Source organism: Miscanthus floridulus, chromosome 4 (genome assembly GCF_019320115.1).
Source record: "Miscanthus floridulus cultivar M001 chromosome 4, ASM1932011v1, whole genome shotgun sequence".
In the NCBI taxonomy this organism is placed as follows: Eukaryota; Viridiplantae; Streptophyta; class Magnoliopsida; order Poales; family Poaceae; genus Miscanthus; species Miscanthus floridulus.
This window is the reverse complement of record NC_089583.1, coordinates 35,624,719-35,639,844: the sequence shown is the minus strand read 5'-3', so window position 1 is coordinate 35,639,844 and position 15,126 is coordinate 35,624,719. Positions and strand designations below refer to the sequence as shown.

General features: G+C 44.2%; 2 protein-coding genes and 1 long non-coding RNA gene across 7 annotated transcripts; 1 reads left to right on the top strand and 2 right to left on the bottom strand.

Moving 5' to 3' along the window:
* The first annotated feature begins 1,697 nt into the window (after positions 1 to 1,697).
* LOC136551314 (uncharacterized) lies at positions 1,698 to 2,491 on the top strand. The gene is made up of 2 exons (XR_010782528.1): positions 1,698 to 2,081; positions 2,156 to 2,491. It is a non-coding gene; the product is annotated as an uncharacterized lncRNA (long non-coding RNA).
* Positions 2,492 to 2,603: 112 nt separating this feature from the next.
* LOC136551313 (uncharacterized) lies at positions 2,604 to 5,612 on the bottom strand. 5 transcript variants are annotated; one of them, XM_066542883.1, is made up of 4 exons: positions 5,415 to 5,612; positions 3,330 to 4,926; positions 3,185 to 3,256; positions 2,604 to 3,082 (listed from the first exon to the last, which is right to left on the bottom strand). In XM_066542883.1, the coding sequence occupies exons 1-2, from the start codon at positions 5,492 to 5,494 to the stop codon at positions 4,182 to 4,184; spliced, it is 825 nt and encodes a 274-aa protein (XP_066398980.1). In that variant the 5' UTR covers positions 5,495 to 5,612; the 3' UTR covers positions 2,604 to 3,082; positions 3,185 to 3,256; positions 3,330 to 4,181. The 5 variants fall into 5 exon arrangements, with proteins under 5 accessions (XP_066398980.1, XP_066398981.1, XP_066398983.1 ...); XM_066542884.1 differs by having other exon boundaries at positions 2,604 to 3,068; XM_066542886.1 differs by having other exon boundaries at positions 2,604 to 3,256; positions 3,330 to 5,224.
* Positions 5,613 to 12,610: 6,998 nt separating this feature from the next.
* Positions 12,611 to 13,316, bottom strand: LOC136551312 (uncharacterized). Its single transcript, XM_066542881.1, has 3 exons — positions 13,285 to 13,316; positions 12,983 to 13,187; positions 12,611 to 12,907 (listed from the first exon to the last, which is right to left on the bottom strand). Exons 1-3 carry the CDS (start codon positions 13,314 to 13,316, stop codon positions 12,611 to 12,613), a joined length of 534 nt encoding a protein of 177 aa, XP_066398978.1.
* Between the last annotated feature and the right edge of the window lie 1,810 nt (positions 13,317 to 15,126).

Here is a 15,126-nt window from a genome sequence, read left to right as displayed (position 1 = left end):
CAGGATCCAAATTGAAGACATTCGTCATCTGAGTATGCGTTGACTATCTTGTTGCTTTCTTACAATCTTCTAATATATATTTCATTTAATTTTGTTTTGTTTCAGTCTGCAATGTTTGGGGAGATGTTGGGGTCAGGGAGAGCAACGCCGAAGCTGCTTGGGTTGTACCTTGTGTTCGTTGTCTTTGCTGTAGCTTCAGTTGCGCGTGGCCTCTGCTCCTGCTCAACACAGGCTGCACCGGCGGCAGGTCCATCGTCGCCTGCACTTGCTGCTCGGAAGAAGAGGGTCTAGATCCCTGATCATGGCATGTCTGGAAGTCTTGTATTGGGTCCAAAACCTCTGAAAAATTACATAATGTTCAGAAGTTTTTATGACACGGACTGGATTTTGCTATTTGGATCATGGTCGCCGTACTAAACAGGTCTGGTTGGAGATGCCAAGTAGAATGAGATATGACAGTCTTTTTCTTTCAAGGTGTTTGGTTAAAAGATAAAGTAGTTGGGATGATCATGATCATAGTAGAAAAATATTTTTCATTTATTTGGGATTAACCTGTCCCTCAGGACTCCTTTGGATAAAGGACCCCCAAAACCACATGGATTTAAGGCCCAAAGGGACATTCTCTCCTGCACTTGCCACCCCTATCTCCTAGGAGTGAGAATCTCTAGCTACCGTTTGAAAAACACAGGGATACAAATCTCGGATGACCAAAATATATTCAAAATAATTAGAAAAAAGCAAAGAAGTTAGAAATAACGTTTTCTCAAGTTGAAACTTAGTACCACAAATAATTTAGTACTGCTACATAATTACAATCATTTGCATAGGCTTTCAGATTGTGGAAGTAAAAACAGACATGTAGCTACATCCACTTCGACCAAAAAATAAACATAAAAGCGGCATCATGGTTATCTGATCTCTTAGCAGATTTGATGTATGGTACTTCATCTTGATTGTGTATCTTGTCTCTTCGGATGTACTGCACACTTAAGCCTGTATCAACAAACATTTTGTCATCATAGAAGTTTGGAACAATAATGAAAAATATCTTCAGATAGTTGATGGTTAAGAAGACTGATAGCTAGTGATTTTGCACATAAACTTAAATACAACATAGGTTCATTGAACATCTAGTACAACCCACATACTACACAGATTTCCGTATGTATATGAATTAAAATAATGCTGAGCAGACCAGCATCAATTGAAACCAAGCTACATAACAAATATATAAAATAGTATAATCTGCACATAGGTAATTAAAGGTAACTGAAAATAAGCCTACACTTTTCACTTGATTGTCACATTATAACAGATCAGGATTGCAAAAGACATCGCATTCATGGACATGAAGTGTACAATGCACACGAGCTGGTCAGCTATTGGTATTCACAACAGCAAAAAATGTTGGGTACAACAACTCACTAAACTCAATTTTCTAAAAGCTCCCAGAAAGTCCAACAGTCAGTTGCAGCACTAGGCACTTGCAGAAAGTCAGATTTCATAATAGACTTTACAAGACCTTAGCAAATAAGAAAAACACATGTCGTGCACAACTATAAGTGACAAGCTTTCCAAGATGCTATCGAAATTTTTGAGTAAATTTCAGTGGCAGTCCCTAAACTTATCTGGGGTTCTCAAATAGGTCCTGGAACTTAGGATTTGGGCACCGTAAACTCGCGTTAGTGTTCCAATCATGTCCAAACCCTGTCTGACGCCGCTGATCTGCTGATGTGGAGGCCAACGTGGACTTGGCGGGAGTGTTGGCGCCATTTTCCTCTGTTGACGTGCGCGGGAGGAACAGAGGTGGTTGGTATTTATGCCAAGAACCCCCTGCCTTTTTCTCGTCGCCTCATTTCAGCCGCGTCCCATTCCCCTATCTCTCTCGTCTCTCTCGCATAGGGCGTACTGCATCGGCGGCCATGGCTTCAAGCATGGCGAGTTCATCAAGGCGCCAGTGCAAGCGGCCGGACCTGCCACTGATCTTCTGCCCGAACTGCGGATGGAGGAAGGTGATGGAGCTGACGTCTCATACAAGGGACAACCCTGACGAGGTGTTCTTCACTTGCCCGAATCAACAGGTTAGGGTTTCGATTTGATGATTTGCAGTTCAATTCGGTCTATGGTTTGATTGTTTCCGCTTTCATTTTCTCAGAAAGGTAGAGGTAAAGAAAAAAAGGTTGTGAGTTCTATTTGTGGGAGGAAGACTACGAGCAGTATTTGAACAAATCTGAGATTGGAGAAGGTGGTGCCACTGTGGTAGGTGGACTGCTTAGAGGTGGAACGCAGCAGGAGGCCATGCGCACTTGAAGATGAAGAAAGTGGACTTCTAGGGAATGCAGTGAACAAGAGATATGATCAAGAGATTTGTATTTTACTTGCATTGGTAGCAGTGGGTGTTGTTGGTCTTGTTGTCATGATTTGTATCCTGGTTGTTGTAATCATGAAGTGAACATGAATGATACAACTTGTGCAATGTCTGGAATGACAATCTGGAATGAACTTTTGTGCAATGTCTTGCCATGTCATGTTTCAGTCAATTGTTAGTGTTAGTGGAACCAGGTAAGCAATGTCTTGCAATGAGGAAGATTTAGTTGTAGGCAAGCACCACATTCAGGTGACTATATTACACAGGAAGCATCCACACAAGGTTCTGGCCTTCTGGGTGCTAGCACAGCACTGCTTAAATGCATCCACTAGTAGTTTTGACGCAAATTACAGAGCTTGGACCACCATTGCCTAACTATAATGCATCCACATTGTTTTGATGCAAGCTACATGACAAAAGAACCTTATCTTTCATTCACAAAAGATGTTAGGCCTATACTTCACAAAAGGGGGTCAACTGATTCATTCACAAAAGAGAAGCACTTCTTCATCACTTCAGGTTGCCTTCCTCTTCCCCGTTAACTTCTTTGTTGCTGTTGCCTTGCCCTTTCCTGGTGCCTTTCCTGCCGCCTTGGCTGCTGCCTTGCCCTGCTTTGTTGCTGTAGTAAGTGGCGCTGGCCTGGCAACAGGTTGGTTATCTTCAATGAAAGCACTGTCTGGAAGTGGTCCATGATGCCTTCCTGCATCCACAGTGCTTGATGCCGGTAAAAACATTACAATATTAGTGCTTGATACCTGTCCAAACAGGTACTTGTAATACTATTGTCATGTGGTTGTCAAAACAGGTACTTGATACCTGTGAAAGCATCTATGACAACATCAGGTTCTCAGTGTTTAAATCTTCCATTGCATGTGGTTGTCCAAATTCCTATTGTCATGTAATGCAATTAGGAGTGTCACAACAACAGTAATTATTTTTGGTGGTAATATGCGGTCATTACCTGGGAGATAGTTGCCTCTTCATTAGATTGGTTGTCTACATGAATAGGAGTCTCTTCATTGTGTGTTGGTGCTGTGTTCCTATGGACAGATGGCCTAATCCCTAACTTCTTAAGGGCGCAACCAGCACTGTTGTGGTTCTCACCTTTGCACCAACTACAAGTAATAATTACCCCATGCTTTGACAGCTTTGGCCCAGCCCTTCCTTGCACTTCAGTAGGTTGCTTCCTCCTGGATTTTGGTGGCCTTCTAACCTTCTTTTCATATACTGGTGACTGCACTGGAGGTCCATTCATCTTCTCCTAAAAGTAACTACTAGGATATGTACCTTTTGTTTGTCAGTGATGATGGTCCATGGATATGTGTTGCCAATGTTCAGTTCTTGTTTTAGTGTTTGCAGAAACATCTTCCAGGTGTTCTTGACTCAACTTCCACAACTGCCATGGCTATTGGAAATATGCAGTCATTAGGGTCAACTCCTATAGCAGTCAGCAGCTGGCCTCCAAATTTGGTCTTAATATGGCAGCCATCCAGGCAGATGACTGGCCTGCAGCCACTAAGAAATCCTCTCTTGCAAGCATCTAAAGCAAAGTATAGGTGGCTGAAGTGTCCATCAGCTATGTTAAGGTAGAAGGTGCTTCCTGGGTTAGACCTTTTAATCTCTTGGCTAAAGTCCCATAGCTGGTTGTATTGCCGAACTTCATCAATCATCACCATAGATCTACTGTACAGGCATGCTTCTAGCTCTGCGTAGCTTACTCCTTGATGGTGTGAGGTTCCAATCTTTCTGCACAAGTCTGCCAAAGTTTGCCAATGTCATCTTTGAATCAGCCCTGAAGGTGTCAATGTACTTGTTAGCCAGCCATTTTGCAGTGCATCTCCTCAGCACCCACTCCCTCCTGCAATTGTGCTGGCCAACATACCTCTTGACAAGAATGGTCTTTGCTCTTGCATCTTTTGAAGCACACACCTGCCATGGACAGCCCTCTGCACAATGGGCACTTAGGCATCTTCACATCCACCCTATGTTTCAAGCTGTATTCAGTGACTGCTTTTCTCACCATCTCAATAGAAGGGAAGCTCATGTCAATCTTCAATGTTGGATTATTCAGGTCATCAGGGGTAAAAGACTTGAACTTCAATCTAACACCACCTTGTTCTCCATCAGAAGCCTCATGAAGTTCTAGGTCTTCACTTTCACTGTCATCATCACCTGTAGCAGAGTGCCAAGCTGTTGCTGCTGCTTTCCCAAGCCTGCTGCCTGTTGCCTTCTTGTTCCTTCTGTTGTCCTCTAATACTTCCTCATCGACATTGTCCACAAACAGATCATCATCTCCATCATCTACCTTATTGTCAGTATCAACGAAATCTAAATCTTCCTCACTGTCATCAGTTGTAGCAGCTGTGTCAATAGGTTCTTCTTGCCTCTCCAAATTGTTGTAGAATTCTGGCAACTCCTCATCCACTCTCCCCATATGCTGCACCTTGGTAGGGTTGAAGACCTTGGGCAAATCAACTATAGGGTTGATCACTATGTCTTCATGAGGCAGCCCCCCAATGTGGTTGTCATGATCAAAGTAAAGGACAATGTTCTTCACCCTGTCAACCATAGATGCCATCACAATTGTATCACCATCTGTCTCTATTACCCTAAGTCCTTTATGAATCTCCTTTCTAGGCAACAACTAGTACACTGTCAAGTATTTCGAGACTCTATCTGACAAATCATAGCCAAGCTGAATGATGAAATCATATATCCAGAAAGCACTCCACACATCCTCATCGACATAGTCAAAACAGTCTACCTTGCCATCAACATAGCATCGGTTTGATCCAATCCCACAGAAAAATCCATCATGATGAATTTCTACTGAAAACTGATTGCGTACATCCTTGCCTACAGAAACGATCAAATCAACCAAAATACCCAAATTCGCACAGAAGTTCAGAGAAAACCCTAAACCCTAACTAAGTACCAATGTACCTCCATGCCTCGGTTCCATGAAATCCTCGAAGCCTAATTGACTACTCACATATGCAAACCGAAACCTTCAACGAGAACAAAGGAAGGAAGCAAGTGGACTCACGATACTCGGGTGGGGGATCGCCGACCTTGCGCCGGCGTGGAGCCATCGGGAGACGGGCGGAGCAGCTTGCGGTGGCGCATCTTCTGCAGCCACCGACGCTCTCCGCCGACCGCCGCTGGAATCGCCTCCTGCACTGCCTTCCTCGTCACTGTCGCTCCCTCCGCCCAAATCGCCCCCTCGCCTACCGCCCAGTGCTGGGAGGCGATTTAAGTGAAAGGGAGGGGAAAAGCCAGGGGCTTCCTAGGCTACTCACGGGCGAGGCACGTGAGGAAAACGGCGCCGAATCCCCCGCCCAGTCCACGTTGCCCTCCACATCAGCAGATTAGCAGCGTCAGACAGGGTTTGGACCTGATTGGAACACTGACGCGAGTTTATGATGCCAGAAATGCAAATCCTAAGTTCCAGGACCTATTTGAAAACCCCAGACAAGTTTAGGGACCGTCACTGAAATTTACTCGAAATTTTTTACTGAATTATGTTACCTCCATCTAAATAGAATCATATGGAAGATTACTGGAAAGTAGAAAGTGCCTTGCACACATAATTACTGAAATCCGAAGTTTCTAATCAAGATGCATTCAGATTCCTATTTCTGGAAAAAATGAATAACGGTATGTGCCACAGCTACAGCTATTACTGACTAAATTGATCTTAGCCCAGCTGCAAATTCTCAGACGATATTTTAAAATGAATAATGGTATTTCCCATTACAGCTATTACATTACAACTAATAAATGGCTTCTACCATTACAAACAATTTTCCAAATTGATTATCTTTGAAATAGTTTTCTGAAGGAATATAATGTTCTGAATAGCCATTTTCTGTCAGAGAGCTACCATACTATGCCAGAAAAAAAACTTTTTAAAGAAAATCTGAAGCAAGAAAAATATTTTCTTGTGACCACAAGCAACAGTTTCATACGCTGTCACAGCTCACGTGACAGTCTTAGTAATGGTTCATGCCCAAAGGACGTATGGCGGCACGCTCAGCAGAGGATAGCAGTCATAGGCAGACCATGACACCATTTTCAGCAAACGTTTTGGCAGAGGCCTTCTAAGAGGTTGTCGTGGTCTGCCTGTGACTGCTATTGCCTCATTCACCTTCTACAAGTTGAATGCTTGATTCGTTTCGAGGAAGAAGCATGCGAGGTCTCTATGGACAGCAGGCAAAGCTTGGCCACTTTTAGCATCTCAGGAACTAGCTTTCTCAAAGAAAAAGTCTAAATGACAGAAGGGTTCATGTTTTGATCCGATCAACCATGGATATGAGATTCTAGAGGGTGGTGGAACTAATATTGGTGGTGAAGACCGGGGTGCTTGAAAACATAAAGTAGTGATCAATGAGAACAAGTGTACATGTGGAAAACCGATCATATACCATAGGCCTTGCTCCCACATGATTACAGCCTGTCGCCTTATACGTGTTGACGCTGAGGTCCCTCCCCGCATGGCCGCGGAGTTCTCTTTGAGGAACCTAATGAGCACCTGGAATCCTCAGTTCGAGCCATTTCTTGACGAGAGTCAATGGCCTACTTATGATGGCCCCAAGTATGTGGCTGATCTTGGTTTACTCTAGAAGAGTAGAGGACCTAGGCGGCGGAAGCGATTCAGGATGGAAATGGACCGAGCCACGAAAGGTAGATCAACCACGAGTAAGGTTGGGACACATTTTGTAGAGGACACCCAAAGGAGTCGTTGCTCTGGTTGCCATAAGATGGGCCACAATAAGAGAAAATGTCCTAAACTACTTAGACAACAGGTATCCACCAAGCTAGCTACTTGAATTGCTTTGTGTAATAGTGCATTGGTTTACTTTTGTTTTTTTATTGTTATGTTACTTCGTACCACATATACATGCTTTAACTTATACTAATACTTTGGCATTCCTTATGTTGCAGGATGGATCGGTTCCCCTTCTTGATCCAAGGTTTGATGAGCACCACCGGGCTCGGAGGATCGAGAACAGAGAGGTATATTCAATAATTCGTATGAAACAGTGCATTGTTCATCTTTTGCTCTATAGTCCATGCTCTTTATAAAGTGACATGAACTAATACTTTTTCATGCTTGTCTTTTTTTTGCAGGTTTTGAATGTGCTGAGGCCAATGACACATGAGGCCTCTACGACCATGGTCTACGATGAGAGGTACACGCCCCTCCTGAAGCTGGCAAACCTTGCAACCGTTGCTTGTGTTTGTCGTCGAGGCACGCCATCTTTCAACCCAGCGGCGCTGACGGCGTTGATAGATCGCTGGCGTCCAGAGACACACAACTTTCACCTACCATGCGGGGAGATGACGGTCACTCTCGAAGACGTTGCCATGATCCTTGGAGTCAAAATCCGAGGATTCCCAGTGACAGGAGACACGGAGTCTGAAGGATGGCAGCAGCGGGTTGAGCACTTCTTGGGACGTCCCCTAGCGGCAGTTGAGGCTGGCAAGAAACGACGCAGCAGTGGGGTGTCCTTGAGGTAGCTTCGTCAATAGTTTCGGGAGTGCCCACTCAACATAGACGCCCAGATCATGACATACTATCGTCGGGCCTATGTCCTGCACATGTTTGGTACGGTTCTCTTCCCTAATGGCACTAGAGACACGACGTCTTGGATGTACATCCCGTGCCTTTGGAACTGGGTGGATGCCGACAATAGGAGTTGGGGCTCGGCTATACTTGCCTTCCTGTATCATCAGCTTTGCGAGGCTTGCCACCATCCTGGAGGCGCGCATGCTACAATGTCAGGGTGGATCACACTGTTGCAGGTAATAAAGCAAAGTTGTACAAGTTTCCACTACAATTCAATGTTTTTTCTTAACAAAAGTGATTAACATGCAAGTTTCCACTCTTTTTTGCAGATTTGGATGTGGGAGAGGCTTCCAGTTGGGAGACCGCATCAGCTTGATCCCCCACAACCTTGGTTTCCTCAAGGAGATGCAATTGTCGCCCCTACCGTAGCACACCTCTACGTGTGAGCCCATAGAACTTACCACGTGTCACGCCATGCGTACATCAGCTTCACCAACGAGTTGGACACCCTTTTGCCACAGCATGTAAGTTTCCCACCCTTTTGGCCTAATTGAGGATATGTGCACAAATTGAGCATCGGCTAGTTGATGACGACGTTGTGTACAGGTTGAATGGCGCCCATATCGGCGGAGGCAAGTCACGGATCTCAACTTGAGCTCCTTGTGCACGGCAGACGAGGACGTCTGGACGATGAGGACCCCCTTATTTGTTTCTATGCAATGGAGTACCATCTCCCTCACCGTGTAGCACGGTAGTTTGGTAGGCTGTAGCCTTCTCCGCCTGAGGATTTCTCCACCGGTTGGTAGCTCCACAAGTATGTAACATGTAATATTTTGTTCGTTTCACATGAATGAATCATTGAGTAGGCCTTCATATCGCCACTATGGTGTAAAATTTGCAGGTTCAGCAGATAAAAAAAGAAGAAGATCATCAACTGGCAGCTGGAGCACCAGCGCTACATTGATGAGTGGATGTTGATGGAGCAGAACAACATGGGCATCCACGCCGTCCATCGTGACAAGGCATTCGATGATTACTTTGTTTGGCTTGGTCCACGAACAAGGCTTCAATTGAGACCCGCTTGGACGGAGCAAGACATTGCTGACATTGCGAGCGAGGATGAGGGCAACAACCCATATGACCAAGCTACCCGAGAAGGCAGGCAAGTTGAGATCACCCCTGCGTTAGCCAGAGCTGTAAGTGATACAACTATTTCCATCTCTGAGGTCTTTACTGTGATGGAGACTTAAATTCTTGTTTTTGTTGCATAGAGCACGGAGATAATGAGGACAGTGGCCGAGCAAGGAAGGGCATTGATGATTTCTATGGGCGATCCTGATGAGGCCTTCATGTTACGACAACACATTCAGGTAGTCTCCTGTCATTCAGTTGATGTTACATCTTTATATAGTTTTATGACCAACCCCACTTACTAATAGTGCTTTCAAAATGCAGCGTGCCATGCATCGCCTCCGAAAGGTAGCTACACACCTTGGATGTAGACGTGCCCTGGATGTGGCAGTCCCACAACAGCTTGGTGCTGGGCCTTCTACTGCACATGTTGGAGGGACTTCATCTTCACATAGTGCACATGTTGGCGGGACTTCTTCACATGGTGGAGCAACTAGTGCAGAGGGTGGTCAAGGACATGGTCCTTATGATGATGAAGGAGAACACCAGGGAGAAGATGATGAAGGACAGGGAGAAAACTATGAGCATGAGTATGATGAGATTGGTATGTCCCAGCTTGAAGATGCACCCCAAGGAACTCAAGGCCCCTCCGGTTCTGGACGTCCACAGAGGATGCTCAGACCAGTAGACAGGTACACTCCAGGTACCTATCCGTTTGGGAGGGGAAAGCGTTACGCTCACCGTTCACGTTAATGTACATCTTTTGATATGGTAATAGTGATACTTGGCTCAGATTTTAGCAAACACGAAATAGCTATGTGAAGGTAGTCTCATTAATGGTTTCTAACTTAGCTCAATATCCGCTAAAAGTTGTGAAAATGAACTACTGTAGGAAAAAAGAGAGACAAGGAGAAAATGATGGAGCATTAGACAAAGAGCGAGCTAAAAGATCCAAAGACTTCATATGCTATATTTTGTGCATGGACTATGTATGCATTGGACCTTATGTAATGCACTATGTATGGACCTTGTACTATGTTTGGACTATGTTGGATGATTGATGAAGCATATGTATGGACTATGTATGGATGTTGAATGTGTTGGACTATGTTGGATGTTGAATGTGTTGGACCTTATGTATGTATGGATGTTGAATGAATGTGTATGTCGGTGTGGTCATTTGTTATGTGAAATTCTGTATGCTCATGTATTCTGTGTATCATGTGTTATGTGTATGCTCAGTTCATTGTTTTTTGGTGAACCTAGGAGCTCGGCGTCAATTGAACACACGTCGAGGGTGGGCACCTCGATGCTTAGTTAATTGACACCGACCCCTGGTGCATACTGGAATCCTTTGCCTCGAAGCGACGAGGTGCCCAAGCTCGGCGTTCCATAAATTAACGCCGAGCCATTAATCTCGGCATGAAAATATTAAACACCGAGGTTGGCATGTGGGCTAACTCGACAACGCCCGTGACCCAAACGTCAGCGTGGCTCGACTCAGCGCCTAGCTGTCCGATCTCGGCGTGGGCTGACTCAGCGTCGAGGTTTGGCCTAAACTTGGCATGGGCCATGGTGATCCAAACCCTAGGGTTGGCATGGGCCGACTCGACGCTGAGCCTCAGCCCAACACTTCATGTAAATGGCCGAGCCAAACCCTAGGGTTGGCGTGGGTTGAATCAACGCCATGGTCATCTACCTCGGCATCGTCCGACTTGACGCCGAGCCTATAAATCATAAAAAAGAAAGAATAAAGTATTAAAGACAGAGGTCTTCTAAACCTTTGGTATAGGTTGAAATCCTATTTGCATGATTCAAATGAAAAATCTTTCTCAATGATTCCTCTTCTACTAACACGAGTTATACTAATAAGAGTAGACATGCTATATTCATGTTTGTTCCTGTAGGAAAAACCGAAGGTTAGTTCGATTTCAATCCCCTATTTTTAGAGTCAAATCTTTTTTTCAGTTTGGGAATCAACCATAATACATGAAACTTAGAGATAGGTAAACTGCAATTTATGAAATAGCGAATGCACAACGATTACACTCACATCAAAACTAACAATGGCATGTCACAAACTAAACCTAGCATGCCTTAGGAGATTGAAAGAAACAAGTGATATAGACGTTGCAAAGGTACTATGATTACACACTCACATAAAAACTAATAATGGCATGTTGCAAACTAAACCTAGCATGCCTTAGGAGATTGAAAAGAACAACTCATACAAGCATTCCACATTCGGATTGACTAACAAAGGTTGGTCTTAATAATGCTCCCACATATTAAACTGAGTTGCGCATTCCCTATAGTATCCTCCAGTTGACGGTGGCGGTGGCAGTGGCAGTGGAGGAGGCCCGTGCTTCTTATGGTACGGGCACTAGCAGTACGGATTATTGCATAGTGCCTCCTCTACATCATTGCTGTTGTCGTCGTCCAACTTGTCCCTGTTACCACTTCTAGGGCCATACTCTAGGTCAAAGATGCGTTCCTATAGATATGTGATGTACTGTTGATGGGGATAGAGAGGAGAAGGGTCGACCCATCTAGTGAAGCCACAGTTATCTGGACAGCTTGAATCCTAAAAACCCATCTACCAATAAGTACTACTACAAACCAAATGTAAATCTAAAAAAGGAGAGAGTTCAAAGGAAATACAAATCCTCGCGGGCATCTAAAGAAACGACGGCCTCCACCGTCACAATCGTTGTACATCTACACAACGCAATCCAAACCGTGGTGGCATTTTGGCCAATCTTCAATGCGCTTGTCGTATGATCTAAGAGGTCTCTCACGAGTGAAGTCACTCTTGCTCTCCAAAGGAAATTCCTCTATTGGTTCTTCAAAAGAATCAGGACCCAGAGAACCCTCCCACACAATCGAAGGTCCCTTCCTCACCCCCTTTCCTCTCCCTCCGCCGAAACCCTTTCCACTCGAGGAACCTCCGCTCGACATTTACTAAAACTAAACCAGAAAATAAGTTGTGTGGATGTGGAGCAAGACATGGAGCACTATATATAGAGATGAAGGCAGGTTCACCATGAATGCTACTTGACAAAAAACTTGTGTGCGTACTCATTTATTGAATCTACAAAGGCTAGATGCTTCATCTGAAAAGCCTACAACCATGACTGGCCATTTCATCTTAAAAGGCTACACATGTGTTTTGTCACTTCATCTAAATGCAGTACATCACTCTAATATTAATTCATTGCGTATACGGATACAACAGTAAACGAATCTAGGCTTTTCAGTGAGTTTTCAAATAGACTTTTCATTGACTGCAACAGTACTTGTAGCCCTTTTAGTGACTGCAATAGCACAAGTGGCCTTTTCAGTGATACAAACAGTAGCACTACAGTCATAGGATAGTTAACGAAGTACAGGGCATAAGACCATCTGAAATAAAAGCATAGTGCATTACAATATAATAAAAAAAGTCTAGGGAATAAGTTTATCTGAAATAAAAGCAGAGTGCATTACAACATAGTAAAAAAAGTCCAAGGCTACATGACATCGCTCATGAATAAACCAAATACCTACTGAGTGCAACGAGGCCACTTTCCCTTCCTCTGGGCATCAGGATTCTCCTCCATCGCTGCCTTCGCTCGGCGCACACGCTCAAGCTTCTTCTCCCTCTCCGCCCTGTATGCAGCAACATGCCTCTTTTCCTCCTCTTCCTTATGCTCCTTTTCTATAGCCTCATGTCTGCGTCTCTGCTCAAACCTCTCCTTAACCTCCGCACCCCACTCCTTTAGGCCTTCTAGATGCTGCTTGTCCAACTCCTTGATCTTAGTATCAATCCACTGCTCAAAGTCACACAGTGGTGGAACGGTCTGCAAGAAAAACAAATTGTTACAAAATAAATAAATAAGCAATACTTAATATCACAAGAAAATTAATTAACACACAATAAAATTCCTCACAATCGATGCACGGCGCTGTTGCTTTGTAGGTTCCCATGCATAATTGGGACACATCCAGTACCTCTGTCTATATGTTTTCTCATCTTCAGAGATGTCTACCTTGCAAGGATCACCACCAAAGCACATGGGTCGAGGAACACCTTCAGGGAGAGGCTTTAGGTCATAGGGATTTGCCCTCTGACGACCATAGCTACAATTAAAAGAATTTAGTCATATTAACGGAGAACCAAACCTAAATCAAGGGTTTTCTATTTGTTGCACAAATAATGAATAAACATTAGGATTACCTTGGAATACTAGCTTTATCACGCCTTGGCATCCTAACATTACGTAGAAAAAAAATCAATCCAAAGTACCTTGCAACGAATGTAAAGCTACTAACACTAAATCACCATACCTCCCAAATAAGCTTTTCATTACAAACCCTAAGCAAATTTGAATCCCAACAAACACAAAATTTAACTCAATAATTATAAACCAAAACATATACAACAACAACCATACATTTGGGTCATTCAATCATTTGAACCACCATACATTGCACGAATGACATGAACATGAACCAAACCTATAATGCCAAGTTAAAAAAAACACAAACAACCGAATCTAAATGAATGAAATGAAAGAGGAGAAAGAGGAGTACCTTGGCAAAACGTTCAAGTCATAAAAAATTAAAATCTAATAACCAACAAATAACTAACCCTAATGACACCTACAATAAACAAAGAACCCTAATGACCAAAATAACTAGAAACCAAACTAACCTAACATGTTCAGCACATAAAACAGTTAAACAACAATGCACTCAATCAACCTAAGCCATACATTTTGCAAATGCAAATACACATATATCAAAACACCATATACCCATGATTCCACATGATTAGAGACAATGCAAGCACATCTACGCGGATAGATTGGAGGAGGGGAGGGACCATTACCTCGAGGAAGCTTCGGGAGACGAGATCCAGGCACCTAGGGTCGCATTTGGGGGCTAGGGTTTCGTGGGGGCCGTGGGGGGAGAAGAGGTAAGAGCCGGCACTTTCAGAATGGAGGGAGGAAGAAGGGGGCCGCGGCGCGGCTTCAAGAGACCAGACCTCGGCGTTGAGTCGGGCCACGCCGAGTCTGGTGGCTCGACGTTAAGTGACCCCGTGCCGAGTTATTGGGCCACGAAGCGTTGTTGGGCCTCCTGGGCCGCGCGCCGGATTATGCCAATATCTCGGCGTGTAGTCCCACTGCGCCGAGGTTGGGCCTGTGGCGTTGGCTGACACAATGCCGACGTGTCGGACCCCATGCGCCACCGTGTCGCCGTCGACCGGGGTCGTCCGTGACGTGACAAGACCTCAGCGTCGTGTCAGTTGACGCCGACCCTCATACCTTGGCGTCATGTTCTAAGACGTCTAAAATTGGTCTATTTTCAGCAAACGTTTTGGCAGAGGTCTTTTTGTAAAAAATGTTTTCAAAACGAACCAAAATGCAAAAATTTCACTTTACTTGACGAGCTGATTCAACTCTGGCATTGTTTCATAAATCCTTGTTCTTTGTGGTCCTTATTGCAGAAAATTCTAGGTTTTATGGCATTGGCACATCTTTTTTTAGACAAAGGAAGCTTTATTTCGAGATGAAATACAATCGAGTGTTTGCTACCATAGCCGTGCTAACCATCCCAATCCTAACCAACCCAATCCTTGATGCACTCCAAAGCCGTGCTTCATTTTTCATGTCGTATTTCAAGGATTTACTTTTAGGCATACTGGTCGAGATAAGCACTACAGCAGAGGAAAGTGTCGATCCATGACTCCATTGATGTTGTGCATATCATGAGTGGACCCTGAGTCCGTGACTGCTGAATTCAATAGTGATTTCTTCTGCGACCTGCTGAAACCTGAACCAGATAGGCATCCTGTAAGTGGAGGATATTGGCCGTCGAAAGAGGTTTGGATGCATTAATTGTCTATTCTAGAGCTAGTTCTATAACAGGCCCTATATTGCTTGTTTGACTAACCAAAAACTAGTGGCCAATTATTTATGGTTTTGCGTGATAATTAGGTAACCGTGACTGGGATATGAATATATCATCTCATTTCGTACGTGTACCTGATGCATGTTCATCACAGGAACTAGATCCA